The sequence below is a fragment of the Manis pentadactyla genome, chromosome 9, assembly GCF_030020395.1.
Source record: "Manis pentadactyla isolate mManPen7 chromosome 9, mManPen7.hap1, whole genome shotgun sequence".
Taxonomy (NCBI): Eukaryota; Metazoa; Chordata; class Mammalia; order Pholidota; family Manidae; genus Manis; species Manis pentadactyla.
The window spans coordinates 47,599,776-47,616,375 of record NC_080027.1 but is presented as its reverse complement, the minus strand read 5'-3'; the positions used below and the strand labels follow the sequence as shown (position 1 = coordinate 47,616,375).

The 16,600-nt window shown below is 43.1% G+C and overlaps 1 protein-coding gene across 4 annotated transcripts in view; it reads right to left on the bottom strand.

Annotated features, from left to right (window-relative positions):
- The window catches only part of SYT9 (synaptotagmin 9), a 206,492-nt gene extending 192,480 nt beyond the window's left edge, over positions 1–14,012 (bottom strand). For 2 of the 4 annotated variants that reach the window (XM_036889624.2, XM_036889612.2), the window contains exon 1: positions 13,360–14,009. In XM_036889624.2, coding sequence (XP_036745519.2) covers positions 13,360–13,504 — 145 coding nt within the window. In that variant the 5' untranslated portion in view covers positions 13,505–14,009. Of the gene's footprint in view, positions 1–13,359 lie in introns of all 4 variants that reach the window. The other 2 variants (XR_005025668.2, XM_036889616.2) reach the window with 2 other exon arrangements.
- Positions 14,013–16,600: the final 2,588 nt, after the last annotated feature.

Sequence of the window (16,600 nt, the reverse complement as noted above, 5' to 3'; positions counted from 1 at the left end):
TTCTCTCCATGAGTTTCCCTGGATCAAATCTGATGACTGTCTGTAGTATTTTGCCCGTAAGCCCTAAGACACCACCTTCTACAATAAAGGCATAACTAGACGGCCTTTGTTTGGTGATCCTGCTCAGTTTAACTTCCCAGTTCCCATGTATGGATGCACCAGAAAGACCACTGTGACTGCACTGAAGCGTAAGGAAACACAAAAATTAAAAAACCAAAAAACCTATGTAATGGGAAAGAGCTATGATTTTAATCTTTATCAGCCTGCAGAGTGGATCCTCTCAAACTGAACCTATGGGGATTAGAGCCCCCCCAGCAAAGCCTACAGTAATCTACTCATAAATGGCCTCTAAAGCTGCATGGAGTTAAGAGTCAATGAATGCTTCTACCACAACAGCGTGTGGAAGAAAAAAGAAACACTTTGGGGGATTTTCTCATTTCTTTGTAGCCTCTCTCTGAAATAGATACTGTAACATGATGAATTTTAGCTCCCTCAAAATTAAAGTAATATACACAAAGAGCTCTAAAAGCCCCACTGGAAGGATGACCTATAAATTCAGGATATTACAGTGACATTAAATCAAAAGTAGCAGTTGCAGTAGAACAGATTAAAGAAGAGCAAACAATAGTTTTCTCATTCCCTGTGAAATAATTTGGGAAGCCTTTAGAGCTAGCTCAGCTATGCCATCAACTGACCTCCACACTGAAAATACATTTGACCTGAGATTTTCTGAATAAAGTGTTAAAAGTGGTTCTAAGGTAACCCCTCATTCATGCCTCTCTGTTTCTCAGGTTTTTCCGTCACGAAGTGAACATACTAGTGAGGAAGACTGAAAGCCTACAGGAATCGGGCAACCATGTTCTCTTCTAAGCTCACATCCAGTTAGGGTTTCTACAGAGCTTATTTACAGTATGCTTATCTTAAAAATAAATGATAATCACATTGTAATAAAGAAGACAATGCTTTTAGTTAGTGCCAGGATGCTACAGCTACAGCCTGCGGCTAAATTTTCTACAGATTTTATTGTTAGTTGTGCCAACAGCAGCTGTACATACTAATCATTTGAGATGACTCCCACTATGGTAAGAAAAAAAAGGATCAATGATATACAGTAAATGTATTCTCATGCGTGGGTTTCCTTGCCTAACATTTTATAATGGTTTTATACAGACGGCTGGAGCATTTATTGACAATGGGGCTGTAAAAAAGTAATTTGGATCTATAAAAACCATAAATGTATGTCATTTGCAGCCCTGGCTGCACCCCAGACTCGTATGTATAGGTATTTTGGGTGTCACCCAGAAGACTTTGATTTAGTCAGTCGGGAGACAGAGCAGTTGTGTCTTCAACTGCTTCTGATGTACAGCCAGAATTGAGAATCATTTTCTAGAACCTTTCAAGTTAGAAGAGGCCTTAGAATTGAACCATTTCTCACCCTCCTAGATTTCCAGTAAGTTCTTCTCAATGGTCCACCAGTCAACTGCCCCGGACATCTGAATCAGATCTCATATAAATCCTCAAACTTAGCACATTTTTAGTTAATATTATTATTTTCCCACAAAAGATGCTCGACTTCTTGCAGTGAACCTAATAAACTACATGACCATCCTCCCAGGCACTTACACCAAAAAATGTAGGAACTAGGGTCCCTCTACTTCATATCCGTGTACCAACTATTTTTACCTCTTAAGTATTTTTTATATCTATCCCCTCTTCTGCAACTCCATTGCCTTAAAACATTCCTTCAACACTTCTGCCTGGATAAATACTAACACTCTACTCCTTCTGGTGTTCTCTCTGAAATCCTCCAGCTCTCGCTCAAGTTGCCCGACTGTACCACCACTCCACAGCCACCCATCCTCATTGCAGACATCTTCTACGCCTCAGGCCACCTCCCCCATTCCTGGCTTGTTATCACTGCCCAGCACTACTTTTGTCTTAATGTTTGGTTCACTCATACTTCCAAAACTCTGGTATTCCCATCACATCCTACCACATCCTCGTTCTGAGCTGATAACCTTGTTGCTTGCTTTGACGCGAAGAATGGAAAAGCAATTAGAAGACAGTCTTCTATGAGATCGCCAAGTCACATCTATCCATCAGGGGCCGGGTGCCCCGCCCTGACTCCTTGACAATGAGTGAACTGCTGAAAAGCCCACCTATTCAATTCACATCCCTCAGGCAGTTCAATCCTCTGCATCATTCCTAATGGCTCTCCAGCATACAAACATGCAAGTGTTTGTCTCCTTTCTTTAAAAGCCATCTTCAGATTTACTTTCTCCTCCCTTTTCTTTCCCAACAAAACTCAAAAAGGCAGTGTATATTCTCTTGCCTCAACTTCTCTCCCCTCATTCTCCCTTGAAGACCCTCTCACCAAGTCCCCTCACCCACCACTCCTCCAAAATCGCTCAGTTCAAGGTCACGATGACCCTCCGAGTTGCTCACTGTCACTTCTGGGTCCTTCCCTCGCTTGACCTATCAGCTGCACTTCACACAACGGAGCACTCTATTCCCCCAGAATTGTTTCTTCACTCCCAGGCCGCCACACTCCTGGCTCTCCTCCAATTGTACTTGCAGATCCTTCTCAGTCTCTTCTCTTGGTTCTCTCTCATCTTCTCAACTTCTAACTAGTTGTTTGACTTCCTTTCTTTCCTATCTTCATTAGTCCCTCAGTAAGAAAATCTAGTTTCTCAGCTTTAACTATCATCTTCATGCTGATGGCTCTTAAATGTGTATCTGCAAGCTGGAATTCTTCCTGAAACGCCTTAGGAAGGATACCTAAATAACCATTCAAGGACATTGCTCCAGCCATTCTCCCCTCTTTATCCTACACCATGTATTTTTTGTTCTCTACTAGAACATTCTCATCACATTAGTGTTGTTACTCTCTTATAATTTAAAACAAAACAAAAAACTTTTGATCTTACTTCCCTCACCAGCAACCACTAACCCACATCTCTGCTATCCGCAGAAAAACTAGAAGAGTAGTCTATACTCACTGCCCCCAGTTCCTCTCCAGTCAGTTTCTCTTGAGACCACTCCAGTCAGGCCCTTGTTCCCACCTCTTTATCAAAACAGCTTGTCCACACCACTTCCAATGACTTTTACGTTACTAACCGCAGAGGTCAGTACTCGGTGCTCACCTACCTGACCTAATCATAGTTTTTGACAAAGCTATTTATTCCCTACTCTTTGATACACTTTCTTCTTCATCTTAGTTTTCAGTTCAATGCTCTTGCTTGGATTTCCTTGTTCCTCTATTTGTCTTCCTTTGCTGGTTCTTCAATTTCTCTCCATCCCCATAGTGTTGGAGGATTCCAGAACTCAGTCCTGGTCCTCTTCTCTTCTCTAGCCACACTGCTTCCTACATGATTTCAGCCAGACTCATTTTAAATATCACCACTATGCCTATGTCCCTTACATTTATATCTATAGTCTGACAATCTTCCCCAAACTCCAGGTATGTATATACAACTTCCCAATCTGTAGTTTCACTTGACTCACTAGTAAGCATTTTCAACTTAACACATCCAAAACTAAGCTCCTAATCATTCCCCTCAAACTTCCTTCTCCTACAACTGCTCAGGCTAAACTCTAGGAGTCATCCTTGATCCTTGTCTTTCATACCCTATATTCATCCATCAGTAAATCCAGTCAGCGCCACATTCAAGCCACTGGAATCTGGCCACTTCTCACTATCTCCACTGCTACCATTCTGGTCCAAGTCACCATCACCTCTCACACAGATTGTCACAGCAGCCACGTAACTGCTCTCCCTGATTCCACCCTTACTCTTCTATAGTCTGTTTTCTATAGGCTTGTCAGAGTGATCCTTTCTGTTCCTAAGCCAGATGTTACAATTCTCTGCTTAACTTTCTAATGACTTCCTGTCTTACTCTGAGTATAAATCATATCCATTACAATAGCTTATAGGACCCTATGATCAGCCTGTCATCATCTCTCTGACCCCACCTACTACTTTTTCTTCCTCGCCAAATCCACTAGTCACACTACTCCTGGCTAATGCCTGAACATGCAAGGCATGTGCCTGCCTCAGGACCTTTATAACAGCTATTCCCCTGCCTAGAATGCCCTTCCCTTGATGTGTGCATGCCTTGCTCCCACATCTGCATCCGACCTTAACTCATACATCAACTTTTCAGTGATGTCATTTTAATCCCCACACTTATTCTCTTCCCATGCTTTATTTTTCTCCCTAGCACTTATTACCATCTAAGATATTACATAGTTATTTAATTTTCTTATGTATTATCATTTTCCTCTCACCAACATGTAAGTTCCATGAGGGAAAACTTTGTCAAGTTTGGTTCTCTACTGTATGTATGATACTGTATCTAGGTATCCAGGTATATGCAATCCCTAGAACAGAGCCTTACACATAGGAGATGCTCAATAAATATTTGGGGAGCAAATGAATGGTATCCCCAATCACAACCTCTCCAATCAACCTTCACACTGTCTCTAAACTAATCTAATTAAAAAATAAATCGGCTCACCAAAATTCTCAGCTAAAAAACCCTTCAGTAGGTCTATAGCAGCAGAGCTAATGCAAACTCAAATGTCTCCAGGAGCCAGACATGTCCTGTAAATGTGGTAAGTGAAGTTTATGTGTGTTGGGTGGGGAGCAGAAGAAGGTATGAAAAATGGGAAGTATGACCCACCTAAGGGCATTTGAGTCAATTATTTTAATGAATTATGCCTGCTACTAGGCCGCCTGATACAGAATAAAGAACCATCTTCAAATCATCTTCAGAGCATGGCTTGGTAGGCACTGGGCAGGCATGCCATGCTTCCTTCCCCACCTGGACCCTATAATATCAGAAAAACAGACCATGTCTATCTACAAACTAGCAGTTATGGGTTGTCTTTTCATTATTAAATAACCAGGCAAGGAAGCAAGATGCCACTCTTGGCATAGTCTGAAATTGTATCTGGAGCCCAAATGTTTGAGCCAGATGACTAAACTTGCTAAAGGCAGTTTTTGCAACTATGTGAAGTAATTGCACTTGAGTTTCAGGGTGACATGACTGGGGATCTAAAATGGGGACTTGCCCATTCAGCAACTCCAGTCTGTCAGGACCTTACCTTGAACAAGATGATCGACACTAGCTTGAGCTCATTTCCCAGGAGGAACCAGAAAGACTTGAGAAAGGCACTCACAGAACTCCCTCCATCTTGACATCTCCTGGAGTACTTTGTTGAGAATAGATACTTTGGGCTCATCATACTAAATCGTACTTCTTTCAAGATTTCTGCGTCAGAGCACTCTAGCTGAAGACCTCCATGGGGCTTTGACAATGGCTCACAAGGACTACAAAGATCTGACTATTTAACAGAACAGACTCATCCCTCAACATTTCCAACACACACTCCACTCTTACCAAAGATCTAGCCTCTCCTACCTTAAGATCTTTGTAAATTCCTAGAATATCCTTCCCACCCACACATTCCAGGCAAAGTGCTCTGTCCAAGAATCAACTTCTCCAGGAATCCTCTGCAGATCTGCGCCTGTCAGCAAATTACTTCTGTTCCTGCAATATACCCAGTACATATCTCCCATCCCGTCTTTAGTTTATTAATGCAATTACTGTTTTATCTTAATTCCATAGAGGCAGTAACCATGTCTAATGTATCTTTGAATTACTAATGCCTAACCTAGTACCTGTCACTTAAGAGGCAGTCAATGGATGTTTTTTAAATTTAACTTAATTATAATTAGAGAAGATTGATTGGATCAGTGCCACTAGAGTAAAGGCTATAAGAGTGCTTGGAAGAGAGAGGGATTTAGCAAGAGGGAAAGAAAATATAAATAAAAAAGAGGTCCAAGTTATATAAAAAAACAATTTGTTTTATACTTCATATAAGTGAGCCATCATTTTGCATTGGAAAGAATATTACAATGTATCGATTTTCATCTCTTTGCCATTAAGGGCAGAAAATTAAAACTCTAAATTCTCAACATTGTGCAATTAAAGCTTAAACCTCTCCCCCCTCCCAAAAAGAAAGAATGTTACAATGAATCCCTATTTGTTGATGCACCCCTAAAACTTTGTAAAAAGCAGTTTAGTAGAATATGAATTGATCATAGACAATGTGAGTTCAATCAGTATGCAGTGAATTATTCCTTATAGGAGCTAATTTGATAGAATGTTTGTATTCTAACTAATGCAAATTGATGAGAAAAACATTAAGATTCTCAAAAAATAAATTGCCACATGATATTGAATAAACAGAATATTTGCATAAAATAATATATAAGTAGGTTTAAAATATTTAAAACATTCAATCCTACCAATAAAAAATTATAAATTGAAACAATAACCAGGTAGCCACTTAAAACCTTTGCTCACATTATACCATCTAATTGTTACTGGGTTTCCTGTACATATGTAGCAGGGCTAACTGGCATAGATCTAATGGAAAGCAAGCTGAGCCCCATTATTCATGATTTATCATTAAAACAAATCTTTTCCAAAAGGGAGTGAGATACTATAGATATGAAATATTATTTATAGTAATGAAAAATCAGAAATGCCCACAAGTAATAGTTAAGTAAAAAAGGTTTATCTTCTTCTTGGAATATATATAGTAATCACAATGATTACACAATAAGGATTGTCCATCATGGAAAGATATAATAATAATAGTAATAATGGCTAACATTTACTGTATGCCAGGTACTATGTATGGTATTTCACATGTGTTCTGAGATAGGTACTAATAAAAAGTTGCCAGATTTAAACAAAAATATAAGATTCCCAGTTCAAGTTGAATTTCAGATAAATAACAAATAAGTATTTAAGTCTGTTCATCCTCTATATTATCCATTGTTTGTCCGAAATTCACATTGGACTGTATATCCTATAGTTTGTCTGGATACTAGTAATCCACTTTACTGATGAGGGTCAAGGGTTATACAGCTAATAAGTCATGATAAAACACTAAGCTTACCAAAAAAAAAAAAAGTAGAATAGAAAATTTTGACTGCAAATGATCACAAATAGGTGAAACCTGTGCATGCCCATGGGTCACAACAAAGAGGACACATGGGCAGATGATACCATTACCACCAAAATCCATTTACTGAGCTCTTGCTCCAGACACTGTGTTGCAATAGTCTTCTGCTCCCATTTTACAGATGAATAAAGTGTAGAGTTGGGTATTTTGCTCAAGGTCACAAAGCTAATTAGAGCAGGATCTTATTCTGACTTCAAAGCTCTCGCTTTATTCCACTTTGTCATCTTGATTTCCTGGGTTAATTTTTATCTTTTTTCTTTTAGATGCAGTTTTACCAACATTGATATAAAAGTTTTTGTATGATAAAATACACATACAAGGACATACGACTACCTCAGGAAGATGTGCAAAACTTAGTTACTGGGATTTGCTTTGGTTTAAACCCACTCCTAGAGCTGACCCAATGAAACACTTGAAAGGGTTGTGATGCACATTTATGGCTTAAGCTGTGATTTCATTTAGAAAACAGAAATACACACCCCATACCTGTCCTTTGAAAAGGGAGACTGCTTTCCCACTTGATCCTCTCGCTAAGCATCTCCCCTTCCTCGACATACTTCAGCACAGGAACTTGTTCCTTTCAAGTCAGTCAGTTAAGAAGCACTTACGAATTTTTTAAGTCACACTCATGGGAAAGCACACATGGACACACAAACACAAAAGTACCTGTATACTTTTACAGTGAAAGCAATGCCTCTGCTCTCTATACAGTAGGGTGATTTTCCTTAGGTGGCAGCTTAATTTTTCCTTGAGGGTTTAGCCTACATCAAAAAGTTTCTGCTTTTGATTGTTTATTCTGAAAGAGGCAGTTGGCCACAGGGCTGCCAGTGATGCCTTTACCATAATTTGCTTTTGTTTCTCCCTCTTGATAATTGCCTCATGACTAAACCACTCACTGGTCCATGTAGAGGAATCCCACAGAGATGAAAGCATGCTTGTTTAAATCAAATATTTATGAAGAAGCCCTAAAATGTCACTGAAGTAAATGCAAATTAGATTTCCACATACTGTGCATCCAACATGCCACTCATTCTTTAGAAGATTCTCTATTTCCTGATTGCAATTAACATTAATTTTTAAAAATTAATCCCATTGTGCATAATCACACCAACGTCTACTCAGACAGAAAATCTAGTGTTTTCAGGTTGATTCTCTTTGAAAATTTGAATTAAGGCTAGTATTTAATCTTGATAACTTTGAGATTTTTTTCCTTAGAAGCTATACTTAATTATTGTTTTAGATGTACATCTTCTAATAACTGATTTCACTCTAATCCAATACAAAGTGACATTAGTGAAGGTTCCACATTTTGGCTTTTTAATGAAATACTATTTGGATACAACTTTCTCAATTCATTCTTTCTTTTTGCCCAGGTTGAGTGAACATAATAGATTCTCATATTTTTAAAGAGCCTTCAAAATAAAATTTGGGGGTAATATTGTCAAAAAAAAGTTAAGAATCAGTTGATCCGAGTAGTAACTCTACAAGGGTAACAGTCAAGTCCCCTGATTTGACTTTGAATCCCATCTCTCCTAATTTTGAAAGAATGAAATGTGAGCTAAGAAGAGTAAGGAGGATTCATTCTTCACCTGATGGTTTTAACAGTTTGTCCTCCACCTGGAGCACTTTAGAATCAACTGAGGAACTAAATATCTTGATACTAGGTCCCATACCAAGATTCAGATTTAATTCACCCAGGATAAAGCTCAGTCTTTGGTAACTTTTTGTTTGTTTTATTTTCTGTGTTTGCTCATTTGTTAGAGCTCCCTAGATGTTTTTAGTGTGCAGCCAAGGTTGAAAACAACTAGTCTAGAAAAAGTGTTTCCTGAAGAGGGTTAATGTCCACCTGGGAAGAGGAGGCATTAATGACATGTCACAAGGCTCTGCTTCACACCCTGACTCAATGAACATTTTCTAGTTAACCAGAAAATGAAGGAAAATCTCTAGAAATACAAAGCTGGAATGTCAATGAAAAGAACAGTCTTCTGAGTAAAAGAAATTCATAACCAAAATACTGAGCTGATTCATCATAACTGCATAGAATTTAGCTTACACTTAGAGATTAAATCCATTATAGAAGTTAGAATAGAGAAAGTAGGTCTAAAGGGGAGGACTCTTACGAAAAATATCTAGGCAATTTTCATTGACAATGACTCTTAGATTCTTAGCATATATGATGTTTATCTAAGAAGATACTTTGACTTATGTGCATGGACCTTGGGCTAGTTAAGCTCTCTGGGTGACATACCAATCTCTCTCAGCCATGCTTCTCTAACTTTAGTGTGCCTACAAATCATGTGAGAATCCTGTTAATAGAGAGATTCATATGCAGTAGGTCTGGGGTGGGGCCTGGGAGTCTGCATTTCTAATAAGTTTCCAGTAATGACTGATGTTGATAGTCTACAGACAAATACTGAGCAGCAAAATCTTAAAAGACATGAAGATTAAATGAATTGACCCACATAAAATGCTTGGCAGAGACATGGCTGGCACCCTACAGAAGAAAAAACTTACTAGAAAAGAATAAAACATGGTTAAAAGCTAGAAATCACATGATCTAATCCTCCTTTTCTTCCCAGATGTGGAAATAACAGGTTGAGAAAAGCTAAAATCACTACCTCCTAGTAGCCAAAGGTGTGTAGTGGAGAAGACACTAATTCTTTTTGACTGCAAAACATACAATCAAGACCAATGAGTGGAAGTTAAACAGAGCCTTTTCTGACATACATACTGTTAAAACCTTTTAACAATAAATGCTGTTCTACAGCCAACTGGCCCTCTTGAGGAAAGAGAGTGAAGTTTCCATTTCAAGCTATGAACATAGGCCAGCTGATATTTCAGGTCACTGTTGAACCAAGAGACATCACACACTTAAAATGTACAAAAAAAATTTTTTTTAAACAAAACAGAAACTTATTATCCTCCCATTCCAACTCTGTGCATCCTGAAGTCTCTCCTATGAAGTAAATGGAGTTGCTTAGGTCAAAATCCTTGGAGTCATCTTTAACTTCTCTCACCCCTCACATCCATTCTATCAACAAATCTTAGTGCTGTATCTTCAGACTGTGTCCAGAATCCAATTAGTTCTCACCACTTCCTATCCAACCCTGGCCAAGCCATTACCCCCTCTATCTGGATTCCTTAATAGCCTCTTAGCAAGTTCCTCTGTCTTCTCCCCTGATCTTCAATAGCATTTTCTCAGCACATCAGCTAGTGTTGCCACTTCTCTGCTCCACCCCTTCTCATTCAAAGTAAAAACCGAAGTCCCTATAATGGTTAGTGGGGCCTTACACCACTGTCCCCCTCCACCCCTGGCCATATTTCTTGTCATTCTCTTGATCAGTCTGCTCCAGCCACCCTTGAACTCACTGTTCCTTGAATCACATCAAGGACGCTCCAATTTCAAGACCTTAGCACTTGCTCTTCCCTCTGCCATGAAGGCTATTCTCTGAGATTCACAAGTTTATGTCTGACATCGTCAATATATGAAACAACATAAAGACACCTAACAGAAGGATTCTAATTGCTCTCTGTGGAGAAAAGTACTCACATTCAGCTGAAAGATCAGCACTTAATTTTCCATAGTTGGTATAGATGAAGGACTGAGTCATCCAAGTTCCAACTGTGACTTAGCTTCATTTTTTAAAAGCACACTTTCATCAAATCCTCTATTAACACCAAGTGAGGAAAGACCAGGAGCCACACTCCCACATCAGAGCACGGCGCCTACCTGCGCAGGGCGCGACCCTCCTGGCACCCGCTGCTGTGACTCATGCTTCTCCCACCTCTGAAAAATGAACAAACGTCCTAAATGCGATGACACTCTGCTGTCCACAGGGCATTTTATCAGGTTTCTCCCTTAAAACCAAATTTCCTCAGCTGAGTTTGAGAAAACCTGGTTTCCCCGGGGTAGCCCTGAGTGAGCAGCAGACAGAGAAAGCGGAGCATGGCATTTCAGGTGGGTTCCTTTATAGAACGGAAGTCACCCATTTACAGAGACAACTCTCGAGGTGCCCACAGGCCAGGGCCGCTGTGCCTGGTGGTTCTGGTTTGAACTACACAACAGCAGGGGCACCATTCCCAGCGCTCTGCAGTGCAGCTACTCCAGCCACTCAGCTTCTAGGCTCAGAAATTAAAGCCACTTTTGGCTTGGGCGATCAAACAGCTTTAGCGGGATGGAGATAAATGCATCTGATGTCAGAATTAAAGTGGGCATGAAGAGAAGGAGGGAAGTAAAGAGAGATTCTGGCCTGAGCTGAAGTGCCCTGGAAAAGAGAGTGCACTCTGGATGGCGGATTTAGCCTCAGCTCCTCTCACCTGCACTCAGAGTCCCTACTCCTGCCTCAGGAGCAAGCTACTTCCCAACCTAAAGCAAAGATCTAGGGGCACAGGGCTACCTCAAAACTGCTGTGACCTAGTTTAAGAAAAGCAGAGCAGGGCTTTCAGGAACTCAAAGATTAGCAAGGCATTGATCTTATCTGTGGCTATCTCTCAGCCAAGAAGTCACACTTCTTTCTTGTAAGGAGTCTTCTGCGATTCTTTCTTGGGGCTGTCCAGTGTAGAGGCTGAGGAAAACCTAAGAACACGGAATCCAGTTTGTAAATTAAAAGGAGCAGAGGCATCAAATGAGCCGAAAAGACACAGGAGTGTTAAACACGAAACTCAGCAAGAGGTCTTATCCCTCCTCTCTTATAAAGCCAAAAAGGACTGTCTATGCGGCCTAACAACGGGAACCCCCAGCACAGTCCCAGGCAAGGAAGGGGGTGTCTCAGCACTAACCCTTGCATTGAGTGAAGCACATGTGCTAAGAAATTTTCTTGTTATTGCTGCTTAAGGACAGAACTTTCCCCACTTAGGTCATCACTTAGAACACCATCCCAGGCCCCCAGTTGGTGAAATGAGCAGCTCTCATCATGTGTGTGGTCTGTGCTGCACATCACATCCTGCAACAGCCTCACAAAGCCTGGGCATTAAATGTCCAGGGAAATGATTTGGAATAAGCAGTATTTCTTGACTTATTTATCCACTTTGAAGTAACCCATTAGTGATCATTCAATAGAGTTAATGAATGTAACCATAGGCAACAGGAAACAATAATCTTCCTTTTTCAACAAAAAGAAGACTTTGAGTAGGGAAATCTGATATAAACTTTTAACAGATGACTTCTCTTCATCCCAAAGATCCATTTTGATATACTACCAAGGAAATGCTATTTAAGTCAAGCTCAGTGCATCTCTTTATGAATAAAATAATTCTCTAATTTATCCTCTGGGTAAACGGATTTTTATATAGTGGATTACCTTAAAATGAAGTAAATTTGTACTGGGAAATGCACACAGCAGTAGCTCATTTCCAATATTTAGGCACAGGAACATCAGGGGAAAGGCCATTTTCTTATCCCATCTTTAATAATCCAGCCACAATATGCCTTTTGCTTCAGTACTTAGTTTGAAAGAATATTCGAGAGAATTTCTCCAGGTGAGAAGAATCTCACGGAAACATTTGGAAGGAATGTGTCTTCCAGTAGCCAGCAGTGGACAAGAATATGTGGGGGACTCAGGGCCCTTAGGGAAAGCAAATGGCTCCACTAAAACTCGCCCCTCCAATCTTAATTGGTTAAATGCCAGAATAAATGAACTTCCCAAAGTTAGGAGCTCCTCAGCTTTCACTAGGGTTAACTGCGGGTGCACAAGCAGTGGCCAGAGAACCCACTGATCCCGGGGTGTCCGGTGGCAGCAGGTGATCGAGCCGGGCGCCCAGGCCCAGGCCGCCTCCACACCAAACGACCGGCAGGCAGGGGGTTCAGGCCCGGGCTGCTCAGGATCCGATGCTCCCTGTCCCGGGCCCAACGCCAGATCCCACCGCGCCCTCTCACCCCAGACCAAAGAAGACAAATAGGCTCTCCAGAGCAGGTTGAGGCGCGCCAGTGGGATTCAGCCGCAGCGCCGGGCCGTCCCCAACTCCCAACTTCCCAGAGTTTCCTCCGGCCTCGTGCCCCTCCCGCGGCTCGTGCCCACGAAGTGGAGCGCGGAGCTCGGAGCCGCCCCCAGGAGACCCGGCGTTGCGAGCGCAGGTGGCAGGCGTGGTCCCTCCAGCGCTGCTCTAGCCCACCCGGACTCGACCTCCGCGCAGCAGTCTCTGCGAGGTCCCCGCCCGGTGCCAGCATCAGGCCACAGCGCGCTCGCCCCTGGTCCCCTCTTCCAGTTCGGTGGTCACCCCCTCCTGCCAGTCCGCGTCGCTCTTCCGCCTCAGGCCCCGGTGCGGCCCCAACTCCCAGCCCAGGGCCCTCCGGTGGCGCCCGGCAGCGGCGGCCGCACTCACCTGGGTCGCGGAGCCGGGGTCTGGCGCGGTCGCGCAGGTGGTAGATGAAATCCTGGCAGCTGTCGTGCTCCAGGGCCCCACGAGCACAGAGCTCGGCCAGCAGCTGCAGCGCCTGGTGACAGAGCGCGTCCCTGGCCCCGGGCATCGCCCCCCCGCATCCTCGGACCGCGCCGGGCAGGCGGGCGCAGGAGACAACCCTCCGCCTGCCAGCTCAGAGCCGCCGCCTCCGGGCCGTCCGCGCTCGCCGCCCGGGACCCGCCGAGAAACAGCCTGAGCCCCAGCCCCAGCGCCAGTCGGCCCGGCCTCCCACCGGTTGCATGCAGCTCCTCGCCAGCCGGGCGCTTGGGCTTTCTCTCTCTCCCGCCCGGCCCGTCCGTCCCTCCCCCGGCACGGAGGAGAGGCGGCGCCGCACAGCCCGGCGAGCCTCTCCGCGCGCTCCGCCCGCCACTCGCGGCCGCTGGGGGGCGGGGCCGGGTCAGGGTGCGCGCCGCGGGGTGGGCTGTCGGCGACCCCGCTAGGGCCCCTGCGGAGGACCCGGGGCGCTCACCCGCTCCGAGGGAGGCGCGGGGCTCTGCTCAGGACCTCGAGCTCCGAGCAGCCGCGCCCGGGTTTAGAGAGGGTGACGGGGTGCGCGCTCCGGGCATTCTCGCCACCCCACCGCTCGGTCCTGGTGCAAACCGCCTCTCGCCGCGTCTGTCCCAAGCATGCTCTTGGGTGCGTTGCGCAAAAGATGCAACCTCGACCACTCCTGCCAGGTCTAGAGAACCGAGTATCGTCTTCGAAATTTAAAAGCGCCTCCTGGGCAGAAACCACGGGCCTAAGGGTGCTGGACGCCCAATTGCGGGCTTTGGGGCCAAGATTCGTCAAAGAAAGATTTCCCAAGTGCAGGACGTTTTCGACCACGGTGGTGATTTGGAGAAGGTGGTGGCTCTCTGATCAGAGCTAGTCAAACAAATCGCTTCTGAGAAAGGCGCTGGGACTTACCTGGAGCTTCGTAAATCCTGGCTGGTTTTCTAAGCAACGGATTAGAAATCTGAGCATTGCCAAATATGTCTCTAGCAACCCCAAGGAAGAGTAGCACAGAATCTGGGTATACAGAGTATCACCTCTCCTACACCCACCTCTTCAGCCTTTCAGGCAATAAGTTCAGAAATAACCACAGAGTAGTGAGCTCTTTTATGTGTGTGCCAGGCGCTGTGCCGCAAACCTTTTAGATATATAATTTCATTTAATAGCCTTGATACCCCAGCAAGGTATGACTTACTCCCATTTTACCAATGAAAAACCTGAGACTCTGAAAAGTGTCACCTGCTCAAGTTGATACACAGGGAGGCAGGGTAAACTTGACTTTTTTTTTCTTTTACGTATAATATGGGGGTTCAGGCCCCACTGTAAAACAGAATAAAATCTCAAAAACTGGCACTCTGAGCCATAAGGTTATGCAGTTGCTAGGGATATGGCATAGCAAATCATACTGCGCAGAAGACAATTCAGTTTGCCATAGGGTGATCACCCAACAGACAAGCTTTGAAATCTTGCTGTGAATGGTGCTAGGACCTCAAGGACCTCTAGAATAGCAGAGGAAATGAAGAGTTGTGAAAGCAAAGATAACTCCAGAGAGTTGTGAAGAGACAAAAGTTGACTCTTTGCCCTAGGAAAGTGAGGAGGGAGAAGCAACCAGCTGAGAGGAGTCCTGCGGAGGAGTGAGAGCAGAAGCTGGTCCCTGAATGGAGGGAAAGGCCACGTAACTGTGGCGGGGCACCAGAGAGAAGTGTGATGCTAGGCTGGTGTGGCAGGGGTGGGGAGGAGCCTGCATTAAGGCCTGCAGAAATATAACACTGGTGTGCCTAGTCAAGAGAGGATCTGAAAGCAGTAAGTTTACTTAAGAAATTACTCTGATAAGCCAGGCAGGACATGACGAGGGCCTAGATCAGGCTAAAGGCATTGGCTGACTGCCAGGACATCCAAATTTGAAAAAAAAATTCATGTATTGACCATATCACAACCAATGGAAAGAGGGGGAAAAAAAAAAAGGACACAGACATTTCAAAATGAACCTGGGTCATACGCGGTAAAACTCAGATGATGCTTAGAATTGCAAGCCTAGAGTTTAGGAGACAAGGGACACAGACAATCATCACAGAAAGGAAGAAACTGAGTTGCCACACTGGATGAGTTCCTGCGGGAAAGACTGGAAAAACAGGAGAGAGCTTTGCCATTTAAAATGTAGTGTAAAGGAGGCAGCAATCAGAGGAGAAGAATTGGACAGAGGAGAGGCATGGGGCTGGAGGAGAAGTGTTTGACGGCAGAGTGATTAATAGTATCCACTGTCAACAGTACTTAAAAAGGAAAAAACGAAGACGTGCCCTTTGGAAGTGGCAGGCAGGAAGACATTCATGATTTAAAGAGAACAGTTACTGTGCAGTCAACCTTGTGGAAGTTACTTAAGATTTCTGTGCCTTAGGGTTTCTCATCAGTAATACTGATATGTGCATCATTGGGTTGTTATAAAGATTACATAAAGTACTTGGAATAGTGCTGCCACACAGTATGGGCTCAATCAGTATATGTTTTTGTTATTGCTGTCATGTTTCTACTACAATGTATTAGGTGCTAAACACACACTCTTAATTTATTACTCACAACATCCCAAAGCGATGGATACTATTATTTCCTATTTTACAGGTGAAGAAAAGCAGGTGGTTAAATAATTTTCCCAAGGATAAATTGGTAGATAGTTTCCAAAAACAGCCACAACCATCTCTCCCATTTCACACACCCTTTTTCAATGTGACTTTACCACTCCTTTCACCACAAAGTCAAGTCTATTTCCCTTTTCCCTAAATCTAGGCTAGCCCTGTAACTTACTTGAACTAACTGAATGTGTGAAAGTGATTATGATATCAGAAAGGATGTGGAGAAAGGGAACCCTTGTACACAGGGGGAATATAAACTGGTACAGCCACTATTGAAAACAGTATGAAGGTTTCTCAAAAAAAAAAAAAAAAAAGAACCACCATATGACCTAGCAATTCCACTTCTGGGTATAAATTCAAAGAAAATGAAATCACTATCTCGAAGAGACATCTGCACTTAAGAGCCAAGACATGGAAACAACTTAAATGTCCATTGATGGATGAATGGATAAAGAAAATGTGGTATACATATACATATATATATATATATATATATACACATAGACACACACACACACACACATACAAGTGGCATATTATTCGGC